Source organism: Galeopterus variegatus, unplaced genomic scaffold (assembly GCF_000696425.1).
Source record: "Galeopterus variegatus unplaced genomic scaffold, G_variegatus-3.0.2 Scaffold129, whole genome shotgun sequence".
In the NCBI taxonomy this organism is placed as follows: Eukaryota; Metazoa; Chordata; class Mammalia; order Dermoptera; family Cynocephalidae; genus Galeopterus; species Galeopterus variegatus.
In genome coordinates, this window is record NW_007726240.1 from 948,074 (window position 1) to 975,657 (window position 27,584).

The 27,584-nt window shown below is 39.1% G+C and overlaps 1 protein-coding gene across 1 annotated transcript in view; it reads right to left on the reverse strand.

Moving 5' to 3' along the window:
- Nucleotides 1–3,422: 3,422 nt before the first annotated feature.
- LOC103603981 overlaps nt 3,423–27,584 on the reverse strand; it is a 40,824-nt gene continuing 16,662 nt past the window's right edge. The window contains exons 8-12 of the mRNA XM_008588568.1: nt 14,200–14,392; nt 9,247–9,390; nt 8,395–8,535; nt 3,951–4,183; nt 3,423–3,572 (exon numbers count right to left, since the gene is read on the reverse strand). Coding sequence (XP_008586790.1) covers nt 3,423–3,572; nt 3,951–4,183; nt 8,395–8,535; nt 9,247–9,390; nt 14,200–14,392 — 861 coding nt within the window. The remainder of the gene's footprint in view (nt 3,573–3,950; nt 4,184–8,394; nt 8,536–9,246; nt 9,391–14,199; nt 14,393–27,584) is intronic.

Here is a 27,584-nt window from a genome sequence, read left to right on the forward strand (position 1 = left end):
AGTAGACACCATTTAAACCAAGTGATTAATTTTAACATCACTAGTAATAAGTCATGCTGATATCACGTACCCTGTAATATGATGTACCGTGAAGGGAACATCACCTCTGCAGTATTCTTCACCAAAATCCATAACCTCAGTAATCTTGCAAAAACATCAGGTGAACCCAAACTGAGAATATTCTACAAAATACCTGACCAGTACTCCTCAAAAGTATCTTTTTTTGTTCTTCAGATGGGATAACTCTATCTATCTATGTCCCAAGTTGGCTAAATCTTCCTCCCACCATCTCAAATCTGTTGTTGAACCACACTAATTAATTTTTCTTTTTAGTACTGTGCTTTTCAAGTTGAGAATTTCCATTTTTTAAAAATAATTTATTGAATTTCTCTATTTGTTTAGTCACAGTCATCACACTTTCCTTTGATTTTTTAAACATGGTTTCCTTTAGTTCTTTGAACATATTTGTAATGGCTGCTTTAAAGTCTCCATCTGCCAAGCCCAAGATCTGAGTTTCCCCTGCAGTGTGTGGTTACTGATTTCTCTGCTCAGTTTGTTTTTTATATCCTTGTTGTTTTCTTTGATTTATTTTTATTATTCTTGTTTTTATTTTTCAGTCTAGCTTCCTACATGTCACCATGTCTATATTCCTTAGTGGTTGTCAACCAGCGATTAGCCAGAGGTTGTGTTCAAACACCTTGAGCCAGTAAGTTTCACTCTAGATGGATCTGTATGTTGTGGAGAGTGCATCAAAGTTCAGGCAATTTTAAACTCTGCCCTGGTTTTTACTTTCTGACAGGCACTCTCACATCTTTGCGTATGTGTTCTTTACAGGCTCATGTTCCGCCAGAAATGTGTGAACAGCTTGGGCCCTCTCAGGCCTCTTCTGTGTAGAGGTGTGGAGAGCTTGTCAAGGTCCCCTTTAGCTTTCTCACTACCTAGATCTCACTATTCAATTTCTAGCTAGTCTGCTCGTCCATTGCTTGCCCTAACCAGGATCACAGTCTCAGGCTAGCTGAGCCACTGGTCATCTCCACTTGTTTGCCACCAAGACTACTACTATTACTGACAGCGCTTCTGGGCATGAAGTTTGTCTATGCTCTGCTCCTGATCAAGTCAACCCCCCCTGGCAGCAAAGCTGCTGTTTTTCACAATCTGCCCCACCCTAGTAGAATGACTGTGCTGACTAAGCTTTATGAATAACCACTTCTCAATTTGGTGTGTGCCTTTAGCCAATTTCCAGAGCCTAGAAATAGTTGTTTTCGATAATTTTGTCTGTTTTAGCATTGCTTTATGGGGAGAGGACTTTCTGAGCTATTTGTTCCTCCATACCAATATAGTTGATTTTAAAGCCATATGATTTTAAGTTAATATTAACTTACTATTAAGAACGTTAATATTAATGTTAAGAAATATAAAGGTACTTCATGGATAATTCTAATTATAAATTTGCATATAAATAAGTCATTATCAACATAAAACATAACAGCATATAATCCCATGCCAAATACAAATAATCAATTTTGCACCCAAGTTCTGACAAATTCAGGAAGAACATAACCATTTTTCTTTAAAAAAGTCTATGGACCACCTCAAAAGCTCTATTTACTTACATACTTATTTATTTAATCATAAACCATTTTTCAGGATTACAGATAAAACATTTTAGGTTTCTAAGTTCAAAGTGAGAAGGCTGTTGATACATTTTGTTGTTGGTCAATGTTCCCACCTACTAAGGCAGCTGCATTCCCTTGTATCTCAGGCAGGGAAATCTCTTCTTGCAAGACTGTGACTGCACCTCACCTTTGGGCTCAGTGATGATGTGGCTGACTCCAAGTCTCTGGCAGACATAGTGGAAGGCTTGATTCCCGGGATTACACCACTGATCAATATAGTCATTTGAGCATGTCCACAGCATGTTGTTCACTGTATCGTAACAGGCACCTGAGAAAAGAACATATTTTATTCAACTGTCGTATTGCCATCTGCTTGTATGCATATTTCTCCCAAGCACTGCTAAAGAAGGGAAGGGCAAGGATTCCCTCTAATGCTGACAATCCACATCCCTACTCCCACAGATTTACTTGGACAGTCAGGATTTAATTTTTAATTTTGCTTAACTCCTGTGTGAGAAGGAGTAAGTCTCACAGAATAGTTTTTAGTCACTGACTTATATGTGACCTACTTCCAAAAAGGATCGTAATAACTTCGTATAGCATACATTATACCCTTTTTGTCTTTTTTTTCGTGACCCGTAACAGGATCGCAACCCTCGGTGTCGCACCCGTACCGCGACCGGCAATGGGATCGCAACCCTCGGTGTTGCGCCCACACCGATCCTTTTTGTCTTTTTTTTCGTGACCCGTAACAGGATCGCAACCCTCGGTGTCGCACCCGTACCGCGACCGGCAGTGGGATCGCAACCCTCGGTGTTGCGCCCACACCGCGCTCAACCAGTGAGTGGACCGGTCTCTATATGGGATCCGAACCCTCAGCGGGAGCGCCGCCGCACTCCCAAGCGCCGCACTCTACCGAGTGTGCCACCGGGCCGGCCCGGGCCTTGTTTTTTTATCCATTCAGCCAGTCTATATCCTTTAACTGGGAATTTAGTCCATTTACATTGAAGGTTTTATTGATAGGTGAGGATTTACTCCTGTCATTTTGTTGATAGTTTTCTGGTTGTTTTATATATCTTTTGTTTCATTCTTCCTCTCTTATTGTTTATCATTGCACTTTGGTGGTTTCCTATCATACAATTCTTTCAGACTAACCACTCAGTTCACTCTTGGTCACTAAATTATACTTGGTCACATTAAGGCTATATTCCTGGATAAAAGTTCACCGAACTCAATAAAATTGATACATTAAATGACAATAAATAGAAAATGGCCCACAAATTCTGCCTTCTTTTCTAACAAAGTTTTAAGCAGATTAATAAAGACTAACATTATTGAGCACTTCCTTTACATTAGATTTTATCTTATTAAAATCACACAAATCTTTAAAGTAGGTGCTATTTTTATGCCTATATCAGCTGAGTAAACAGAAGCCTCAAACCAAGGTCACAGCTAGTGAGTGGGAGAGCAAAGACTAGGACTCAGGTCTACCTGTTGCCAAAGCCTGCTTCTTAACCATCCTGCCACACCCCCTCCCAAACAAGAACATCTACTTGCAAACAAAATATCCACTTAAAGGGTTTTTTGAAGATCCAAAAGGTAAGATGAGGAAATGTAGGTACACAGTTGCCTTGGGTCCTGTGAGGGTGAGGCCACAAACCCCTCTCCAATTAAACTGTCCCTAATACATAAGGTTCTGACTGTAAGATGGGATCAGAGACATCTATGCTACTAGCTTGCAGGGAACATTACAATGCCTTGCAGAAGAATCATTTTGCAGAGAGCACTAAGAAGATTATTTGCTGTTTACCTGATAGCAAGGCAGACCTCCTTCTGAATTTCAGGGCAAATTTGATCTTTTGGTGCCATCAACAACTGCCAAAGAAGCAATCCTGACCGTCGAATGATGTCTCGATTCCTTTCAGTTTGTGGGCTGAAGAAAAATTTAAACACCACCTAAAGAAACATAAGGAGTATATCTAAAAATGCTAATTCTACTGAGGATAAAATTATCCCTATGAAGAAAATAGATGGTAGATATTCTTATAAATAGATAACCAGGTGGATTTTTAGCCACAATCTCTTCTCCTATGTAATGATATAATTATAGTAAATATTTTATGTATATTTATTACAATGAGCTACATATAGCAATACTCCATTAGCTGCAGTTCAATGAATATGATGATAATTCTAATTACAGGATTAGAAGGTGGTAAGATGCAAAACAGGAATGTTACTAAATTTTTCTTCCAGTAGAAATTAACTGGCTAAAGCCAAGGTTTGTGTTTCTTTTTCTCTATCATCTTATTTATCTCAAAACAGTGTATTTACCTGAAAGACAACAAGGATGCAGCGTATAATACAGGTATCTCCATTAACCATGGCCTTCTCCATAATGTCACAAATACTGCTAAGATGGTGTGCTTCAATTGGATGCTGCTTGCCCAAGACACTTGTGATTGGAAGATTGGGGTTGGTAGCAAGAAGATTGAGTTGGTGTATGCACATCGCACCAACGTGGTGCAATAATTGGTTTATAACCTCATTTGTGGTTATAGCCTCTTCTAGAAGATGAAAAAGAAACTCGGTGAGGAAAGACATCTCTAGAACTGATCCCCAAGGAACAGACCCATGACATACAAAAGGTAAATGCACACTAGGAGAGCATATTTTGGCTCCAATCTCTACCACTGCTGCTGGAGATCCCTTCTCCCTGCCACAGAGCGCTGGGGTGAAAATACCTGTGAATTTCAATTTTTTTCACACATACTTAGTTACCACTTATTGAGCCCTTTCTAAATGCTGGACAATGAGCTAAATGCTTTATATGCATTACCTTACAAGAGGGTTATAAACTTAGACTACTTTAGCCCTGTTTTGTAAAGCAGTAAACCAAGAGTCAGCGAAGTTAAGTAACTTGCCCAAGGTCACACAGCTACGAAGTGGTAAAATTGGGATTTGAATTCAGGCCAACTTAGCCGACAGCCCATGCTGTTACTCATCCTAGTAAAATGTCTCCATCTTCTATGGCTACTCTAGGGTAGAATCCCCCTGCCCACAAATAGCTCCTCCACAGTACCTTAACATTTTTATCTCATTTAGTCATCATAGCCTAGACATCCATCATTTAAACCTGCAAGGGTTGACAAGCATCCTCTTACACAATAAATACCTCATGATTGGTTTCAGGCATTCAGGAAATGGAGGCAAAAATAATCTAAATAGGCAAAGTACCAAAAGGATTGCTTTGTTTCCTTAAACCCAGCTGAAATGAACTGCCTAAAGGGAATGAGAAAGTAGATTATCTTGGCAAAGTGGGCCTGGGTGGGGTAACAAAAGGATTGTAGGCGCTGGGAACTATGAGGACAGGACTCAAGGAAAAACTGAATGGAAGGTAGACTTGGCCAAAACAAAATTTTTTGATTGCATATTAATCCTATGACCAGAATGTGTCCATTCTCTTCTGTGCCTTATGGATCTTTTGTCCTAAAACAATAGAATTTGGGTGAGTATTATTCATTTTTACCAAAGACTTTTCAAAGGCTAGCTTTGGGACCTACTGAAATAAATGAGGTCTTTGATTTTTTTATTCTGAGCTAGATGGGGAGCCGATGGAGATGTCTGAACAGAGGACAGAGGAGTGACAGAGCTGGCTACTATGACTGTGAAAGACTTTCCTAGGCTGCTGGGTGGAGATGAGCCTAAGGGGGTAGAGGAGGACAACTGTAGACGAAGAAGGACCAGTGAGGAGGCTACTGGGATATCCAGGTGAAGATGATGACAGCTTGGACTAGAGTTGCAGCAACACAGTTGCTGGGAAATGGTTGGATTTGGGAATGAAGGTAGGAGCTAACAGGATGTACTGATATCCATTTGGATGTGCAGTGTGAGAGAGAGTCAATGATAACCCAAATTTTTCAGTCTGATCTAATGAAAAAATGGGGATCCATATACTGAAATGTGGAAGACTCAGTAGATACAGACTTGGAGAGGTAGAGAAATAGGGAGTTTGTTTCTGACATATTAAGTTGAAAATTAGATAACCAAGTAGAGGTAAACACATGGTCTGGAGTTCAGGCAAGAAACTTGGGAGTTACTAACATATAATTGACTTTAGTTCTTCTTTTTGCTATTTTTTAATAGCTTTTTTTTTTTTTTTCCTTTTTTTGTCTTTTGATAGAGGTAAACACATGGTCTGGAGTTCAGGCAAGAAACTTGGGAGTTACTAACATATAATTGACATTAGTTCTTCTTTTTGCTATTTTTTAATAGCTTTTTTTTTTTTTTTCCTTTTTTTGTCTTTTTTTGTGCCCGGCAATGGATCGCAACCCTCAGTGTCGCCCCCGTACCGGACGGGGACCGGCAACGGGATCGCAACCCTCAGTGTTGCACCCGCACCTTGCTCAGCCAGTGAGCGGGAACTGGTCTGTATGTGGGATCCGAACCCTCGGCGGGAGCGCCGCCGTGCTCCCAAGCGGCGCACTGTAGCAGTGCGCCACCGGGCCGGCCCCCTTTTTTAAATAGCTTTTTAAAGATATAATTTACAGATCATAAAACTCACCCAGTTTAAGTGCACAATTAAAATTTTTTTACTAAATTTACACAAATACCAAAATCAGGAATGAAAGCAGAGAAAGTACTATTAAACCTACAGATATCATAAGCAACTTTATGCCAACAAATAAGAAATCTTAGATGAAACACACAAATCTCTAGAAAGACACAAATTACCAAATCTAACTCAAGAAATAGAAAATATAAATAGTTGAATAGCCTTAAAATATCTCTCTCCTCCCACCAATTTATTAATAACTGTGGTGATTAACATATGTCCAAAAATTCTCTGACATTTTTCCTTCTAGGAGGTGGAGCCTAATTCCCCTTCCTTTGAGTATGGTCTGGGCTTAATGACTTGCTTGTAACAAACACAATATAGAAAGAGAAAAGTAGTAATCTTATAGTGGAGAAACCTAGTAGACACCATTTAAACCAAGTGATTAATTTTAACATCACTAGTAATAAGTCATGCTGATATCACGTACCCTGTAATATGATGTACCGTGAAGGGAACATCACCTCTGCAGTATTCTTCACCAAAATCCATAACCTCAGTAATCTTGCAAAAACATCAGGTGAACCCAAACTGAGAATATTCTACAAAATACCTGACCAGTACTCCTCAAAAGTATCTTTTTTTGTTCTTCAGATGGGATAACTCTATCTATCTATGTCCCAAGTTGGCTAAATCTTCCTCCCACCATCTCAAATCTGTTGTTGAACCACACTAATTAATTTTTCTTTTTAGTACTGTGCTTTTCAAGTTGAGAATTTCCATTTTTTAAAAATAATTTATTGAATTTCTCTATTTGTTTAGTCACAGTCATCACACTTTCCTTTGATTTTTTAAACATGGTTTCCTTTAGTTCTTTGAACATATTTGTAATGGCTGCTTTAAAGTCTCCATCTGCCAAGCCCAAGATCTGAGTTTCCCCTGCAGTGTGTGGTTACTGATTTCTCTGCTCAGTTTGTTTTTTATATCCTTGTTGTTTTCTTTGATTTATTTTTATTATTCTTGTTTTTATTTTTCAGTCTAGCTTCCTACATGTCACCATGTCTATATTCCTTAGTGGTTGTCAACCAGCGATTAGCCAGAGGTTGTGTTCAAACACCTTGAGCCAGTAAGTTTCACTCTAGATGGATCTGTATGTTGTGGAGAGTGCATCAAAGTTCAGGCAATTTTAAACTCTGCCCTGGTTTTTACTTTCTGACAGGCACTCTCACATCTTTGCATATGTGTTCTTTACAGGCTCATGTTCCGCCAGAAATGTGTGAACAGCTTGGGCCCTCTCAGGCCTCTTCTGTGTAGAGGTGTGGAGAGCTTGTCAAGGTCCCCTTTAGCTTTCTCACTACCTAGATCTCACTATTCAATTTCTAGCTAGTCTGCTCGTCCATTGCTTGCCCTAACCAGGATCACAGTCTCAGGCTAGCTGAGCCACTGGTCATCTCCACTTGTTTGCCACCAAGACTACTACTATTACTGACAGCGCTTCTGGGCATGAAGTTTGTCTATGCTCTGCTCCTGATCAAGTCAACCCCCCCTGGCAGCAAAGCTGCTGTTTTTCACAATCTGCCCCACCCTAGTAGAATGACTGTGCTGACTAAGCTTTATGAATAACCACTTCTCAATTTGGTGTGTGCCTTTAGCCAATTTCCAGAGCCTAGAAATAGTTGTTTTCGATAATTTTGTCTGTTTTAGCATTGCTTTATGGGGAGAGGACTTTCTGAGCTATTTGTTCCTCCATACCAATATAGTTGATTTTAAAGCCATATGATTTTAAGTTAATATTAACTTACTATTAAGAACGTTAATATTAATGTTAAGAAATATAAAGGTACTTCATGGATAATTCTAATTATAAATTTGCATATAAATAAGTCATTATCAACATAAAACATAACAGCATATAATCCCATGCCAAATACAAATAATCAATTTTGCACCCAAGTTCTGACAAATTCAGGAAGAACATAACCATTTTTCTTTAAAAAAGTCTATGGACCACCTCAAAAGCTCTATTTACTTACATACTTATTTATTTAATCATAAACCATTTTTCAGGATTACAGATAAAACATTTTAGGTTTCTAAGTTCAAAGTGAGAAGGCTGTTGATACATTTTGTTGTTGGTCAATGTTCCCACCTACTAAGGCAGCTGCATTCCCTTGTATCTCAGGCAGGGAAATCTCTTCTTGCAAGACTGTGACTGCACCTCACCTTTGGGCTCAGTGATGATGTGGCTGACTCCAAGTCTCTGGCAGACATAGTGGAAGGCTTGATTCCCGGGATTACACCACTGATCAATATAGTCATTTGAGCATGTCCACAGCATGTTGTTCACTGTATCGTAACAGGCACCTGAGAAAAGAACATATTTTATTCAACTGTCGTATTGCCATCTGCTTGTATGCATATTTCTCCCAAGCACTGCTAAAGAAGGGAAGGGCAAGGATTCCCTCTAATGCTGACAATCCACATCCCTACTCCCACAGATTTACTTGGACAGTCAGGATTTAATTTTTAATTTTGCTTAACTCCTGTGTGAGAAGGAGTAAGTCTCACAGAATAGTTTTTAGTCACTGACTTATATGTGACCTACTTCCAAAAAGGATTGAAGTGGCTTATATTAAAAACCCAGGTCTAATAGGACTAATTAACATTAACACACAAAAAAGCCCTAGTAACTGAGTCCGAAACTTAGATATGAGCTTCCTAGCAGCCAGAGTAAAGAGAAAAATTCAATATATTACATAATGTTCATTTTCTAATAATAACAAGCATGATAATTCATGAGAAATAAATCTTTTTATGCAATGAACTCTGAGAATTTGTTATAGGAATCATCACACAACTTAATGGACAGAATCTTCAATAGCAATTTATGCAGAGGAATATTACATATGGCAGCTTCTCATATTGATTCCCCAAATTAAAGAGTATTATTTTAAAAAGTCTTTTTTTCCAAGGAAATTAAAATGTCACAGGAAATTGGCAAGATTTTTCAAGAAATTTCAAGAAATTGCTAAAACTTTGGAATTTTCCAAGAAAATATGTACATTTATTTCTTACCCAGTCCTGGTACAAGAGCACCACGCCCCAGTGAGCTTCCAGCAGCATCTATAAGATCCGCACGACTTGTAAACTGACCATCCGAAATATTATACACCAGGCTAGAGGCTAGGACTTGGGAAACAAACATTAAGCTGAATGAGCCTGAAGACTACTTTCCAAAGTTTAAATTTTAGGCTCTTAACAAGACTTTTATAAAAATCACACCCTTTTTTGTTGTTGTTGTCTATTGGAAGAAACAACGAGGAGTTGGAGAATATACTCGTAAGACCACACAAAAAAAACAGTCACCAAAAAATCCTTTTAAATTTAACATTGGACCTATTTTTGAAAGTGTTTTCAAAATGGCAACTTTTGCACGAAGATTTTTTTTGATATAGATTATGAGGAGTTGGAGAATATACTCGTAAGACCCCCCAAAAAAAACAGTCACCAAAAAATCCTTTTAAATTTAACATTGGACCATATTTTTGAAAGTGTTTTCAAAATGGCAACTTTTGCACGAAGATTTTTTTTGATATAGATTATCAAAAGGGTAATTGTAAGAGGGGTTATGATTATTAGCATCACAAGGTACCAACATTTACAAGAAATACTTTACATTTAGTCAGTGTTCAATAAAGGTTGGTGTACACTCAAACACATCTCAGTTGCTATGCTTCCAAGCACTGGCTCTAAAACTTGGAGATGCTTTGGCTTTTTCCCTTCACCCAGGATACTGGAGCACCGAAGAGAATGGTCTTTAGGTTTCTAGATTTGAACTCCAGCTCTACCACTTCTGGGTGGCCCTGAGAAAGTTATTGAACCTCTTGGTTTCCTCATGAGTAAAGTGAAGATAATAATAAAAGTACCTAACCTTGTACAGTTATTATGAAGATTAACTGAGTTAAAATATGTCAAGGATCTACATCAGCATGTATGTGTTAGACACTATGACTGATGTTATTTTCTTCACTTTCAAACAAAATTCTAGCACTGTATCTCTTGAGTTTGTTTCTTTTTCTTATTCCGATCACTCTAATAGTCCAGATCCTCATCACACCTGACTAAGAGTTATAACCTAAACTATAATCTTTATTTCTTTTCTTTTTTTCTACTGTTTCATCCTCCACACCAACAAAGTGATCTTCCCCAAATCGCTTTTTCATTGTGTTTCCCATATATACACCTTTCCCCCACTTGGCCACTTACGTGAATAATACCCACTTTTCATAACTTGAACTCAAAACCTCATGGAGTCTCTCCTTTCTACCCCACTCCACAATGATTGTTGCTTTCTCAGATCCTGCAGCATGCACATCTGCTCCATGTAGTTCCAGCAATGATGCAGCATCATCTAGCATCTTCTAGTTTTCTAACACATCTCCATCATTCCTCCCAACTAGACCATGAGCTCCTAGAGGCAGCACCAATTCTTCTACTTACTGAGTAGTCCCTACAGTGACCAATGTTGGAACAGGACACAGAAGGAATTTAGGCATTGACTGATTAGTTGGGCTAAAATAGAATCACTGTGTAAGTTACGTCTTCATGAAAGAATGGCACCATGAAGACCTACTTTAATCAAATGGGTCAATTTTAAATGAGTGAAAAAGCCATGCCAAGGACACTAAAAAAGAGTTTAAATAAGACTAATTGGTTAATAAAAAGACAACCCAATTTAAAAATGGACAAAGGATTTGAATAGATATTACTCCAAAGAAGACATACAAATGTCCAATAAGCACATGAAAAGATGTTTAGCACCACTGTTCACTAGGGAAATGCAAATCAGAACCACAATAAGGTATCACACTTCATATTTAATAGTGATAAAGGGGTCATCTTGGTCATATGCACTGTAAGAGAAAAGCTGTAAAAAAGAAAAAGTAATAGCTAAGGAAAAAATAATCATCTTCTGGCCCGATAGCCTGGCTCCAAGCCTCCTGTTATATGGGTTAAACATGTCTCAAAAGTGTTCTCAATCTTCAATATGCCCTCATGTCTCTAATAATTCTCTCAAAAGAATGAATCCGCAAATGGACTAAATCTCAAAATAAGAGAAGAATCCTACTGTTTGTGTTTCCCCTAGGAAACTGATACTCCAGTCAAGATCTTTTTTTTTTTTCATTTTATAGAGAACAAATTCTTGACAGGTTTGTGATATTACATTCATTACAAACAACTTTGAACATGAAATCAGCCAAAAATTTCAACCCAGTAAAAGCTTTTAAAATATGTATCACAAAATAATTTTATACCTGCATGATTTATGATAACCCATTTTATTTATATTATATATATGGTTCAGTGACATACACTATCATTAAGAAAACAATTATCTTTTCTAATTAAGAGGTATGACATGTACTTTAATCTTCCTTACCGGCATATCTAAAATGTGGAGTGAATTTAAGGATTTGCTATATACTAACCTAGTGAGGATTGATGATGTCAACAGAAAATCAATCAGAATGCTTTACTTAGGAAGCTGGCAGGCTATAAAATATAACTTATTATTCATAGCCTAGATAGATGAAAAAATCATTTTTAGGTGGTTTAGATTTAAAAAATGAGCAAGTGAAACCTAATGTGTCTAATACTTGTTTTGAATGCTTATGCTTCTAAAAAGCTCAATTTTTTTAAAACTGCAAGCCCCCAACAGGTATATTCTTCTTTCAGTACATAAATTTAGGAGCATGAATTTCTGTAGATAAGAAACCCAAAAAGGGCAATGATTGGAAAATTAGCAACTTTGTGAACATAACATTTTCACCAAGATGTTTTTAATAGACATACTCTTACTAGCATGATAATAGCTATTAGTATATCATGTAATAAAAACTTCTGGACTCTTTGAATGTTCTATTAATTTTCAAAAGTTCACTTAGTCTATAACTTGTGAATGTTTAATGTAGCAACATCATGTTAAATGAATATATAGAGAATATACAGAGAAGTATAATGAGATCACATGCTTAGACTACAGATACCAGTTTCCTCAGAATTCTAAATATACCCTTGACTTCTGAGGTCTTTTTTGGATATTGCATATATTTTCTTATCCAACAACATTCCTTTAGTATTTCCATTGTTCAGGGTAAGATTGAATTTTCTCCCAAGGGACATACCCAGATCAAGACTTCATCTTGCCGTGAAAATGTTTATTTAGTTAAAAAAAAACTGTCCTCTACAAAATATTTCCTATAACTAAAATTATGCACTTACCCAAGTTATAATAATTATCATTAATTTCCTCACTTATATTTGATACAATAGAGGCCTGTGGAAATAAAATACTATCCTTAAATTCTAAAATGAACTGATAAATATTTAATTTGGTAGTACAATGAATTAACCACAAATATTTTCTCTTCCTAGCATTTCAAACTATAAAAGGATTAAAGCATAAAATTGCATTAAATTAATTAAAAGCTTGTTAATTCACATACATTTTTCGATATATGTCATCTTTTTCTAGACTTATGTTTTACTGCAGTTCATGGTTTGTTATTAATCCACGTAATTGGTATGTAACCTGTAAACTCTTCTAGTATAATGGCTCTTAACCTTTTTTGGGTCATACATGACTTTGAAAATCTGATGAAAGTTATGATGGTGTAGTGGATTGAATCATGCACCCCCAAAACTCCCTGAAGCTTGAATTGTGTTCCCTAAATTTTATATATTAGAAACTTAGCCCCCACTGTGACTGTTAAGAGGGTGGGAATTCCTATTATGGTAATTGAAAGGTGGAGCCCTAGGCCAGCCTGTGGCTCACTTGGGAGAGCATGGTGCTAATAACACCAACGCCACGGGTTAAGATTCCCTTACCGGTATCTTTTTTTTAAAAAATAAATAAATAAAAGGAAAGAAAGGTGGAGCCCTGAAGGGGTGATTGGATTGTAGGACCACGCAGTAGTGAATGGATTAAAAATGGTGGTCAGGGGTGTTCTGAGGGCTTTAAAAGAAGAGGATAGTCTCTCTCTCTCTCTCTCTCTCTCTCTCTCTGCTCGCTCTGCTTCCACCATCTTGCAATGTGAGACCCCTGGGTCACTGTTGCCACCATCAGATGGACTTCAGACTTCCCACCCTCAGAAACTGTAAGCAGTAAACTTTTTTTTTCTTTATAAATCACCCAGTTGCAGGTATTTTGTTATAAGCAACAAAAACAGACTAATACAGATGGATACATATAAAATGTGATTTAAAACTTTGGGGGAACATGTTTATGAAGCCTTGAAAGGCTTATCCTCGTTAAGAACTCCTGCTTTAAAACTGCAGAACAGTGTATATAGTATGCTACCTTTTATTTTAAAAAGGCAAAAAATTAAGAACACATAAATTTGTCTTGTATTTGCATAAAAAAGCCTGGAAGGATAAATAAAAACTAATAAATATAGTTATCTAGAAGGAGCAGGGTGTGGGCAGAACACAGAATACACTAACATGGGAGGAATAAGACTTCTCTGTATATACCTTTTTACATTGTTTTGACTTTCAAACTCTGTAAATGTATTATCTACTTTAAAACATTAAGTTATAAAAACTAAATAATAAATTCTAAAGAACAAAATCTCTATTATAGAAGTTTTGTTTCTTACTTGCTTGGGCAAGATTGTATTTAGTGAAGACGATGCTAAATATCAGCTTTTTACATTCATGAAGCATATGCTAAACATGAAGCCAATTACTTTAAGCTAACAGTGATGATGATAAGGTATTTACAGTTAAAGACAGAGCTGTTTGGATTCATTACAGATTCATGTGAATTCATGTCCCTAGCCAACAATACATATTTAGTTTGGAATAAAAAACTGGATAGTGATTGGAAGATCAAATAAGGTGAAGGAACCATGGAAAGTAAAGCACTATGTATGGCACTGAGTAAGTGCTCAATAAAAAGTTGCAAAATGGAGCTATCTGAGGACAGCTACCCAAAGAAACAGAACTGGTAAGCACAGAAAAACATACCTGCTTGATCTTCCTTCAGCGTGTTGGAGATGGTGGAGCCAGTTAGGGCAGCGAGTGTTGCCGAAGGGGAGGCTCTATACCGAGAAAGTCTACTCAGAAGCATCTCATTAATGCTTTTTGCAGACTCACCCTCTTTTCTCATTAGAATTGTGCGTTCCTGGAGTGGGTTGGCTACAAATACTCCATTTTCAACCTAATATTTAAAGAAAAAGAGGTCCTGAAATGATATCTATTTCCATTTAGTTAACAAATTTCTACTTGAGAATGACATTATTATGACCTAGTTGTTCAAAACATTTTAAAAACTGCACCTGAGTAGACGTATACCTCAAAACTCAAGTGCTCCATAGAAACTACTGTGAACAAAAGAAAGGCTATGCTAAGTTTGACAGCTTTCGTTTTTCATAGTAGCCCAGATTCTAAATGTAATGAGCCAAGTTTAATAGGTTCTAGGAAAAGCTGTTGATTAAAATTCCTTAATACTGAATTCCACAGGCAGAGCACTAATTACAAGCCTCTGACAGGTACAAGTAAGATGAGATGAAAACAAATCAATCAGTCTTTGATTTACTATAAAAGATAAGGATAATGTCTTCTTGAAATATAATTAGTGGCTAAAATCCAAACTCTATATTAACAGTAGTTAAGATTAGCACCAGCTGCTTGGATACTGGCAGAGCAATCCCAGAGAAAGGCAGACTGTTAAAAATACACGCCAACTTCAACTGGATCTTTGCTGGTGCCCGGCAGTTCTTTCATTCATCACTTGATTATTCTGCAGCAAAATCTCTGGAGTGGTGATCCCAAAATTCCTTCACCAATTTGGAGTTTGACTTTCAGCAGACCACCTGGCTTTCTTTTCTTTTTTTTCCCTCCTTGATTTCTCTATTGCTAAAAAGATCCAGACAACTTACCATAAGCTTCTCCCACTCATCTCTCTTCCAACTAAAGAATATTTGTGGGTTTTTTTGTTGTTGTTGTTTTGTTTTAAAGTAGACCGGTAAGGGGATTTTAACCCTTGACTTGGTGTGGTCAGCACCACACTCTCCCAAGTGAACCATGGGCCAGTCGCCAACTCAAGAATCTTTGAACCCAGCCTCATTCATTCTTCCTTTCCTCTGAATTCAGAGGAAGAAACATTTCGCCTCAGATTATTTAATGTTAACCTTTCCACTTCTGCCTCAAATTCTGTACTCCTCTCTCCCCCTTCATCATCAGTGTCTCCCTCTCTATTGACTTCCTTCTGTTTGTTTTCAACGTCACAGGTCTTTGAGATTTTAAACAAAACCTTGGTGGCCCACTAAAATATCATCTATTTTCCCCACTTCCATTCATCATCAAATGTCTCAAATACATTTCATGCAGCTTCTGCATGCCACTGCCCTCTTCAAGATCCAGGCTCCTGGGTCTGGCTGGAGACTCAGAAACTGGTTCCACCAGCAAAAGAAGGCAGGACTGGCCTGCAGCTGCGGGGTATGAAGAAAAGAGGGAATAGGAGTGCAAAGTGGCAAGTCCTTAGAAGCAAACAGAAGGCAAAGAAGGAGTCCAAAGGGAAGGGTTGGTAACAGAGGAGGTAAGAGAAAGCAAGCAAATTCAAGAGCACAGGAGGAAAGATTCTCAAAGGTGGCTGTACATAGTAGGGGAGTCCTTTATGACAATTCACAAATGATAAGGGAAAAAATTTCCTAAAGTACCCAAAGATGCCATCTCTATTTCCTCAGCCCCTGCTTCCTAACTCCTTGAAGTTTGGTCTCTGACATTCTTGATGGTCCAGCAGTCACCTAAAACCAAAACCATCTACCTTTTCCTTGACTTCCTTGCAGGTTGTGCCATGGATGCCAGCCTTCTTGGAATTCTCCTTCCTCAGTCTTGGTGGTAGAACAAAATCCTGGTTTGTTTCTTTTGACCATGAACATTTACCTATGCATAAGGTACTCACTGTGTTTGTGAGTCAAGCCAACACAGGCCCTGCCCTGCTCTCCCCCACCCCCTGCTCTCTCTTCTTCACTGATTCCACATCTCCACTTGCTTAAGTGCAAGCTTACCCAAGATCAGCCTCTGGCATCCAAGACCTCTGCCTGAAACACTCTGCCCCTAGATCTTTCTGTGGCTGGCTCTTTCCCATCATTCATGTCTCAGCTAGAATGTCACCCCGATTAGCAACATCAAAAAGAATCTTCCCCAGTTCCCCCAAGCCAGAGCACTTCACGCTGTTTCATTATCTGCACAGCACTTACCACTCTCTGAAATTATCTTACTCATTAATTCACTTACTGTTTGCCCTTCTACTGACCCCAAATGAATGACAGCTCCCTGAGAGCAGGGATCCTGCCTGCCTTGTTCACCACACAGTCCCAGCACTGAAGAGGCATTCAATAAATACTTGATGCCTTGCAGAATAAACAAATCAATACCCTCCCCCAAATCCAACTCCCACCCCTATCTATATAGAAATGTGGGCAACTCCAACTTTTCTATCTGCAGACCCACCCTTGCTACTAAGATCTAGTCTCACTTTTCTAACTGTCCCCCACCCTCCCCACCAACATTTCTATTCAAATAGCCTCCTATTGCCTAAAATTTAACACATCCACATTGTACCACATCCATTGTTTTACCCCCACCATCCTGCTAGACTGACCTTTAGCTCTATTTATGTCACACAACTCTAAATATAACCCTTCAAAGGCATCCAAGATTAAAAATCAATCACTTTAAGCTTGGCACTCAAAAGCATAACCCAATCTGGCTCTATGAGAAAATCAATAGATAACTTAAAAAAAAACCCAAACTCTATTATTTGTTCAAGTACTTTGGAATTACTGAAAAGAAAAACTAAGCACCTGTGAGAAGCAAGTAGTACTGAGTTTTGGTGCATAAGTTGGTAAATCTGCTGGGAATCTCTCCTTCAGCGAAGATGCTCTTCAGGGGTGAAGAGCTACTGATTTAGAAAGGAAGGAAGAAGTAAGAAGGAGTGAGAAGCAGAAGATTTGGTAGTGACAATTGGCTTCCCTACTGGTGATCACCCTGGTTCAAGCCACCATCATCTCAAGCTGATGACCAGACCAGCACCCCAACTTCTACCTGTCTGGTTTACTCTCTACACACTAGTCAATGATCATTTAAAATGTACATAAAACAATGTCCTTCCCTGTTTGAAACCCTGCAGTGGCTTCCCAACACACTTCTCATAAAATCCAATCTTCTGATAAGACCCAACAAGGGCCACCACCTGCTGACCTCCTCAGCCATGTCTGTCTCAACTCAAGCCTTGCTCACTGTTTTCAGCCACAATGGCCTTCTGTCACTCCTCCAAATGCCAAGCTTCCTCCTAATTCTAGGCCCTGTTTACTTGTTGTTCCCTCTTCTTGGACTACCCATCCATTGCAGTTTGCCCTGGACTGTCTTGGGTTTAACACTAAAAGTCCCATGTCTGGAGAAATCCCTCAGTCCCAAGCAAACTGGCATTATTGGTCACCCTTTCTGTCAGGATGGATGGCTTCTTCCTATCATTCCAGTCTCAGCTCACATGTCTGTCCTAAGAAAGGCCTTACCTGCCCAACTCCCCATTCCACCCCACTCACACTCTATCACTTTATCCTGTCTTATTTTCTCCCCAGCACTCATTGCTAGCTTTTTCTTGTTGTTGCTTACTTTCTTATTGTCTAACTCCCCACACTGTCACATAAGCTCCATGAAAACAAAGGCTAATATACCTTGCTACCCAGACAAGACAATATAGTAGGTACTCGATTAATACTGAGTGAATGAAGGGTAACTTTGTAATCTGGGTCAAAATTTGAAGGAAATAATAAACCCTTAGGAAAAAGGGGGAAAGAGATATAGTGTGTCCTTCTATATTGACCATATCTTTAGGAAGGAACACGAAGAGGGCAAAATAGCTGTAAAATTGCCACTAAATCTAAACATTGAAAAAACAGCAGTTTATAGAGAACACACTGGGGCAGAAGACCTCTCAGAACGAAACAGAAGTGAGGATGTAAAAAAAAGGGCTCTGAGAAGGTAAAGGAAGAGTTATAGAAGATTCTCAAGCAGGGATATGTCCAACATAGAAGTAACAAAATCAGGCAGGAAGATTCCATGCCTCAGCTCTTGTGTAGTCTAAAAGGCCAGAATTCTAAGCATTTAGTTTCAGAAGGCCTGTGACTCCGTGTGGCAGACTGTCACATTGGTGGGCCCCAATGAATGATGTCTTTGTATCCATACCCTTGTTTAGTCCCCTCTCACACTGACTCTGGAGTTGGCCGTGTGACTTTTTTTGTACATTAGAAAGCAAGATATAAGCAGAGGCTTGATAAGTGCTTGTCCTCTTGGAAAGCTCCTTCCTGAAAACCAGCTTCCATGTTGTCAAGAGGTTCAGCCTAGATTACTGAATACTGAGGTTCAAGTGCAGAGATCCTGGAGGATGAGAGGCCATCTTCAATGTCACAGCCCCAGCTAGCTTTACCATGTAGAGCAGAAGAATCACCCAGCTGAACCCAGTCAATATATAAATTACTGTTGCTTGTAGTCACTTAGTTTGGGGGTGGTATGTGGAGCAGTAGTAGACAACTGAAATACCCTCAAAGTCAGAGAACTTCTGTGAGACAAACATTAGAGGTTGTTAATGTTAATAATAATTTAAGTTAGTTAGGCAGGATATTCTCTACATTCTATTTATTTGCATCAATTCCTAGGTATATTTCTATAGGCTACATTTTATAATGATTAGTTATCTAATTCCATTCTGAGTTCATAAGAAATTCTTATGAGAGACAAATAAAACTAATCCCTGATTACCTATTCATTTTAGTCATGCTTCAATCTGTTTCTTTCAATCCTAGGTACCAAGAGGCCTATTTTGTAATTCAAACTTGGCTAATTATTTCGTGAATAATGATGCCATGGAAGAATACAGATGGTGTTCAAGGTCCCAAATATTTTTCAATGGTAAATCTTTTTTCCTGATTATAAAACTTAAATACGGTCACTCTTAGAAATCTGGAAAAAAAGAAGACTATAAATAAGAAAATAAAAGTCACCATTATTCTCTCTGTTTATGGATAACTAATTATTATTTTAAGTTCTAGCATTTAAAGAATCTACAGATAGCTTTGGATGCTACACATCACTATTAGTATCAATATAAGGGTGTATCACCAATTTCTAAAAAGAATATATGCTGAATCTGCTCACTCTTTACCACTACTTCACCCTCAGTCCAACACACTGTTATCTTTCTCTGGTCTGCTGCAGTAGCCTCCTACTGATTCCATTCTTGCCCCTTCTTCATGCTGTATTCTTTTAAAAAATGTTTTATTATGAAATTTTTCATAATACAAAAATAGGTACCAAAAAACCCCCCAAGTAATGTCCATTTATTCATCATCTAAATACAAGTTATCAGGATTTTGCCATATTTGCTTCATTTCTTCCAAATATGTCATTTTATCCCTATATTATTTCAGTGTGCATCACTGTAAAATACAGAAATTTTATTTTATTTTTTTAAAATTAATTTTTTTCATTGTACATGTTTGTGGGGTACAGTTTGTTGTTTTAATACATGCATATAACGTATAATAATCTAATCAGAATAGTTAGCATATCTATCATCTAAACATTTATCATTTCTTTGTGTTTATAACATTCAAGATCCTCTTTTCTGGCTATCTTGAAATATACAACACAATATTATTAACTATGGTCACTCTAGGGCACCAGAACTTATTCTTCCTATCTAAATGTAACTTTGTAAACTTTGTAACTTTGTACCAGTCTACCAACCTTTCCCCATTCCCCCCTCCCTCCTCCCTTTCTCTGCCTCTGGTAACCACTATTCTATTCTAAATTTTTCTTTTTTCCTCTCTTTTAAATTTATTTGTCTTAATTGATCCATGATAATTGTATATATTTTTGGAGTACAATAAATTTGGGTACATTCATACTGTGTGCAATGATCATATCAGGGTGCATAGTATATCCATCACCTCAAACATTTATCACTTCTTTCTTTTTGTTGGGAACATTCAACATCATCTTGACTAGCTATTCAAAGATACACAGTACTTTGTTGTTAACTGTATTCTTTCTGTTTTACTATAGAACCCTAGATTCCATTCTTCCTATCTCTCTAATATTTTGTATTCACTGACTACCCTCTCCCTATCACTCCCTCCTCTTCCCCCCACCAGTCTCTAGCAACCACTATTCTATTCTCTAGATTCAGACATAGCGATCTATACTAGGGGATACTGCATGAAGTATGCAGGACTCACGTAAGCAAGGTTGTATGGAACTTTCATATATATACAGTGGGTTAGGATTACAAGCACTCCACAAAATAAAGATGCCAGGGGAAAAAAATCTCTTGTAAGGGATGTTTTTTTAAAATTTAAATTACTGAATAGATAATAAAATTACCTGCTTCAAAATTCACAAATTATAAGGCTTAGCCAGAGCCATCCTGTGAACTACCTGGGATGATTCAGAAAAAAAATATTTATCTATGAAATGAGGCTTTAGATGAGATAATTCATAAAGTTCTAGTCCTGAAATTCTTTATTTTGCTGATTCATGACTAGGACCAGCAACGGGATCACAACCCTCGGTGTTGCACCCGCACCGCGCTCAGCCAGTGAGCAGGAACCGGTCTCCACATGGGATCTGAACCCTCGGCGGGAGCGCCGCCGCACTCCCAAGCGGCGCACTCTCCAGTGCGCCACCGGGCCGGCCCAATACTACCAGTTTCTTATGATGTTTCCTTTCATTCATTCAGCAAGTATTTAGTAAGTACCTACTATGTGCCAGGCACTGTTCTAGGTGCTGGGGACACAGCAGTCAACAAAAGAGTCAAAAATCCCTGCCCTCCTGGAGCTGACATTCCAGGTAGGGGAGACAGTCAATAAATAAGCAAATAAATGGGTAGTAATAAGTAGAAAAACAAAGTAGGGCAAAGGGAATAAGGAGGAACAGGACTTTTATTTTCTACAAAATATTTTATGTAGGGGCCGGCCTGGTGGCACACTGCTACAGTGCGCCGCTTGGGAGTGTGGTGGCGCTCCCGCCGAGGGTTCGGATCCCACATACAGACCTGCCGCTCACTGGCTGAGCGAGGTGCGGGAGCAACACCGAGGGTTGCGATCCCATTGCCGGTCCCGGTCCGGTACGGGCGCGACACTGAGGGTTGCGATCCATTGCCGGTCACAAAAAAAGACAAAAAAAAAAAGCAAAATATTTTATGTAGCATGGTCAAAAAGGTCTTTCTGACAAGGTGATTTTTGAGCAGAGTCCTAAAAGAAGTGAGAGAACAAGCCACATGGTTATCTGCAGGCTGACATTCCAGCACGAAGGCCTTGATGCAGGACCACACTTGTTGTGTTTGAGTAACATAAAGGAAGATGGCTGTGGCTGGAGTGGTGTGAACAAGGAGGAGAGTGGTAGGTGCAGAGGGAGCCCAAATCCTGCAGCGCCTTTATGGAAGTAATGAGATGTGGGATACATTTGGAAGGTAGAGCTGACAGCATTTACTGATTAGACATGGAATTTGGTGGAGGTGGCAGGAGAAGGAAGAGCTGAGAGTAACATCAAAGGTCCAGCCAGCACTGGAAGGACACAGATGCCATTAACTGAAATGGGAAAGGCTTCAGGAGGATCAGATCTGAGATAAAATTAGGAGTTTGGTTGGGGGCATATTTAGATTGAGGTGATTCTCAGGTCTTTAACTGGAAAAGTCAAATATTCTGTGCACATACAAACACCCACATCAATATGTACCTAGAGTTCCGGGGACAGGTGTGGGCTGAGAAGCAAATTTGAGCATCATCAGCATATAGAGGTGGTTAAAGCCATAAAACAGGATGAGATCAACTAAGGAGTACGAGTAGACAGAGCAGACAGAAGGGGTCTTGGAGGTAAGACTAGGAAAGAATAGCCAGTGAGTAGGAGAAGCACCATGGGGTGTACACAAGCCAAATGAAAACAGAGTTTCAAGAATGGGGGAGTGATCAACCACGTCAAATACTGCTACAAGGTCAAGTAAAAAGAAGACTGTGAGTTGACCGTTGAATTTAGCAATGTGGAAACCATTGGTAAACTTGGTAAGAGCTGTTTTGGTGATGAAGATACAAGACTGACTAGAGAGGGTTCAAGAAAGAATAGAAGGAGAGGAAGTAAAAACAGTAAGAATAAAAAACAAAACAAACAATGGGCCGAGCCTGTGGCGCACTCGGGAGAGTGCGGCGCTAGAAGCACAGCAGCGCTCTCGCCGCGGGTTCGGATCCTATATAGGGATGACCAGTGCACTCACAGCGCTCACTGGCTGAGCACGGTGCAGCCGGTCTCAAAAAGGACAAAAAAAAAAAAAAACACACAAAAGAACCCAGTTATAATAAACCCCTTCAATAATTTTGTTGTAAAGGGGAGCCAATAGATAGGGGAGTATCCTTGAGGTAGGTATAGGTGAAGGGAGATGTTTTCATTTTTTCAAGATGGGATATACTCTAATGTATCTATATGCTGTGGTGAATCATCCGTTGAGAGAGGAAAGTTGTTAATACACCAGCAGGACAATTGCAGAAAGAATTGTGCCCTCCAACTCCTTTTATTACACAGCAGGTAATGAACACACACAATGTTCTGAACCTAGCTTTTTGTACTAAACAGTATAACTTAGAAATTAATCTAATTCAGTCTATGCAGATCTACCTCATACTTTTAATGGCTACCCAGTGTTCCATTCTGTCGAAGTACCTTAGGCGGTAAGCCAGATTATCTATGTTTAGCTTCCCAAATTAGCATTTTAGAAAAGGTGTAATATTAGTGGTTGGTGAAGATTTAAAAGAAATTTTTTTAATGATGAAAACTTTCGAACATATGCAAAAATAGAGACTAGTATAATGAACCTCCATATACACATCAATCAGATTCAACTATTGTCCAGATATTGCCACACCTGTTTAACCTATCCTCCTTTTTTTTTAAGGCACATCACAGATATCATGTAATTCTACTTCTGAATATTTCATTAAACATCTCTAAAAAATATGGACATTTTCTTATATAACTACAACACCACTATCATACCTAAAAAGTAAATTAAGATAACTAACCCCTTGGTTTCATCTAATACTCTTAATACTTTTACATTCAAATTTCAGATTATCTTTAAAAAGTTTTTTTACATTTGGTTTCTTTGCTTCAGACTCCCAAAATGACTCAAAGGTTTTTCTTTTAATCTAAAGCAGGCTCCTTCCTCCCCAACTTTTTATTTCATGTTGCAGGCAGGGGCTATTTTAGTTGTTCTACTTTCTCCAGGGCAGATATGGGGTTTTGATTACATAACTATATGTCTAGAAATATTTCTGTTTTCTTTATAGCTGATTAATACTTCGGTTGAATACTGACTTCTGGGTTAGAAATCAATTTCCCTCAGAATTTTGAAAGCACTGTTCCATTTTTGCATACAGGAATGCTACTGAATAGCCTGGTGCTTTTTCTAATTCCTCATTATTTGTATACGATTTTTAAAAATTTTCTGGAAGCTTTAGAATCCTTTCTTTATCCCTGGTAATCTGAAATTTCATGATGTGCCATGGTGTGGGCATTTTCCATTCACTGTGCCAGATATCTCCTAATCTAGACACCAAAGTCCTTTAGTCTGAATTGCTTCTTGTATTATTTTTTTAATTAATTAATTATTATTATTATTATTTTACATTCTAAGATGTTGTTGTGGAGCAGTTGGGGGGGAGGGGGAGAGCGGAAAGGGGAGGAGAATATGGTGGGAGGAGAAGAGGGGGTGTGGTCGAGGTCTGTGGCACCCTTCTCATTCCAGCAAGGGGAACCCTGGGTGCTTCCAGTGGCAGCTCTGTGGTCATCACTGGGCTAGATGTGGATGTCAGGGGGGCGTGGCTGAAGCCCTCAGCCACCCCACCCCACCCCCACCCCAGCTGGGGAGCCCAGGATGCTTCAGGTGGCAGCTCGGTGGTTGTCGCTGGGCTGGATGGGGACATTGGGTGGGTGTGGCTGAGGCCATTGGTCCCCCACCACTCCAGCTGGAGAGCCTGGGGTGCTTCTGGGCGTGGCTCAGTGGTCACTGCTGGGCTAGATGCAGAGGTCGGGGGCGGGTGCGGTGGCTGAGGCCCTCCCCCAACCCTAGCTTGGGAGCCTGGGGCTTCCGGTTCTTCTAGGTTTTATAGGTGTTCTTTGGTGGTGTTGGACCTTTACTGGTTCATATCAGAACTTTGATCTTTTGGTGTTTTGCATGTTCTTTCAGTTCTGTGTTGGATTATTAGCTGCCCCCACCACTTAAACTCTGCACTGGAACTAATTTGTTGTCCTTTGCTTACTTCTAAAACGGGGGAACTTTCTGTGGGGACCAGAACTTGAACCCTGTGGTTGAGCTAAATTGCTGCTTTGCTGCTGATTCTCTGGGGAAGGCTTTTTATGCAGCTCAGCTTTTAACTGTTGGCTTTGTAAGCCATTCTGGGTCTTGTGAGGTCCAATACACCTGGGTTGTGTGGAAACTGTCTGGGCCTGAGTCTTTTCAGCAAACTGCATCCCCTGCAGTTCTATACTCCTGACCAGTCTACACTGAGTGGGCCTGTGCCGATTGGAGGGCAGATCAGCTGTCCATGCTGTGCCCCAGTGTTCCCCCGGTGGGTCCATCTCCCCCACCGCCCACACTCCAAACACTTCCCATGGAATGGGCCATGCACCGGTCCCTTGCAAAGACTCGCTGGCCTCTGAGTGACTCCTTTTCCAGTTGTCTGTGGCCCCTCACTCCTCTATGGATCCACAGGAATGCTGTTAGTGGTCTTGCTGGCCTAGGGGACCACCAAAGCCCTACTCTCCCTTGCAGCCTCCAAGCAACTTCACAACAGTGGCATTTGCCAGCTCTTGCTCTGTGTGCTCACCAGGGCCAGCCTTGAAGTAGCAGGGGCTCAAAACGGTGGGAGCAGTCCTTTCTTTCACTGTAGCTTCTCCTGCCTTCATGAACTCTGTGGGTCTATCCTCCTCTTCCCCTGAGCTCTAGCGGCCCCAGCTTGGCAGTTGTTGCTTTTTAATAGTTGTAAATTGGTTGACTGTGGGAGAAAGCGATGCTAGGGACCATCTATTCTGCCATCTTGGTTCCAAATCTCTTGTATTATTTCTTGATCCTTGTCCTCCTCTTTATTTACTCTGTTCTCTTTTTGGAATTCCTATCAGCAAGACTTTAGATGGGTCACTCCACTACATTTTTTCTCTTTTCTTACATATTTACTGTTCTTTATCTATTTGCCCTACTTTCTGGGAGATCTCTTCTTATATTTAACTCTTTTATTAATTTTAAAATTTTGATAAACATAGTTTTAATTTCCAGGAACTCTTTCTCATTTTCTGTTTTGTTTTTGTTTCTGTTGGGTTTTTTTTGCTGGCTGGTACAGGGATGAAACCCCAGACCTTGGTGTTATCAGCATCATGCACTAACCAACTGAGCTAACTGCCCAGCTTTTTGATACTTCTTTTTTTATGACATCCTGTTCTGTTTTATGAATGCAATATCTTCTCATATCTCAGAGTGGTGTGTTTATAAAGTTTAGTGTGTTTAGTGTTTATAAAGTTTTGCTCTATTCCTTCTGTTAGCTTTTTAAAACTTTCTTTTTCTAATTTTTAATTTTCATATTGGAGGCTTTCCTTATTTGTCTAGTGATCCTTGGTTATGTTTTTTTTTTTTCTAATTTTAAAACTTTTTATTAGAAAAAATTTTCAATGTACACAAAAGAAAAGAGAACAGTATAATAAGCTTCTCATGTGCCCATCACCTGGCTTCAATAATTATCAATATTTTGCCAACCTTGTTTTACCTATTCCCCTCCCTTCTACACACATCCCTCTCCAAAGTTGTGGGTTTTGTTTGTTTGGGTTTTTGTTTGGTCTGCTCTTTTTTAACAATTCAGCACTAATCAGGAATTCTGTGGACATGGTTGAGGTTTGCTTCTTGGAATACATCACTTGTGGGTGATTCACCAGGGCAGCAAGGCTTTGCCTTAGATGAACCCCAACTACAGTATGTAGAGGTCTTTTTTCCAGGATCATTCAGCTTCTTCAGAAAATAAATGTCTGGTCTTTTGCCTGGCAGCCAGCATCCGAGTGCAGATGTGTGCACCTGGAAGGGGGCCAGCAGGCCCTTGTGTAAACCTTCAGTCTACAACCCTTGTCTCTCACTGGCTCTATGCCACAGCTGATGGCTCCAATTCCTAAGATACTCTGAGGTTGGGTAGGGGTAAATCCTCTTGCTTCCTCTTGGTATTCCCCTGAACAAATACTTTTAGTCTTGGCTTTCTCCACACTGAATGATAGGAAGGGACGCTACACTCTGCATCTTCTAAAGTGGGGGACAAGAGATACTACCTAGAGTTGATGAACAAGAAAGGCTTAACCATCAATTACTGTACAAAGATAATACAAAGAAGAACTAAACTAAACGAAATAATTACATTGGGAGGAATAAGAAAATAAAGAGGAGGAACTGAACCAAATCCTCATTTATCAGAGCCAAAACCAAAAAACCCAACAACAAACAATATCTGGAATTCATAAATCAAGAAACAGCAATATAAGCATTTTATTTAGAGTTCTGAAGGCAGCCACCAGGAAAACTAAAAGCTGAAACCATTAAAGTGACTGCCTAGGAGAAGCATGCTGGGGGATGGGGAGGGACAGAGCAAGGGGCTCTTGCTATACAAGCCCATGTGTGCTACCTGATGTTTCCAACTATGTGTGTGGACTCCTTTGATACAATTTTTTTTTTTTTAAAGATGACTGGTAAGGGGATCTTAACCCTTGATTTGGTGTTGTCAGCACCATGTTCTCCCAAGTGAGCTAACCGGCCATCCCCATATAGGGATCCAAACCCGCGACATTGGTGCTATCAGCATCACACTCTCCCAAATGAGCCACAGCTGGCCCTACAATTTTTTCTTTTAATTTAACAAAAGCATTTCAGGGAAAGGGGGAATTCTTCAATGGTCCCATTATTCTTAGAATAAAGACCTAAATTCTTTAAACAGCTGGTAAGTCTGTTTAAAAACAAATAAACAACAAAAAAAGCTTTTCTGATAACTATGAACTTATGTTCAGTTTCTGGCAGACCAATTCAAAGATTGACTCCAGCAGGGAGATTTTATAAGAAAAGATAATGGTTAGAGAATACAGTGAGACTTGATAGAAAAAGAATGTACAGTTAAATGTTACTACTCTCCTGACTAATAAGTCAGCTGGCAGGATGGATGACTGGTTTCCCAGAATAAGTTTTAATCCCATTAAAATTTATTAGAAAATTGCTTCAGTGTTTTGTTTTTTTTCCCCCAGGAATGATAATTTCTTCCCAGAAGGAGGTTGTA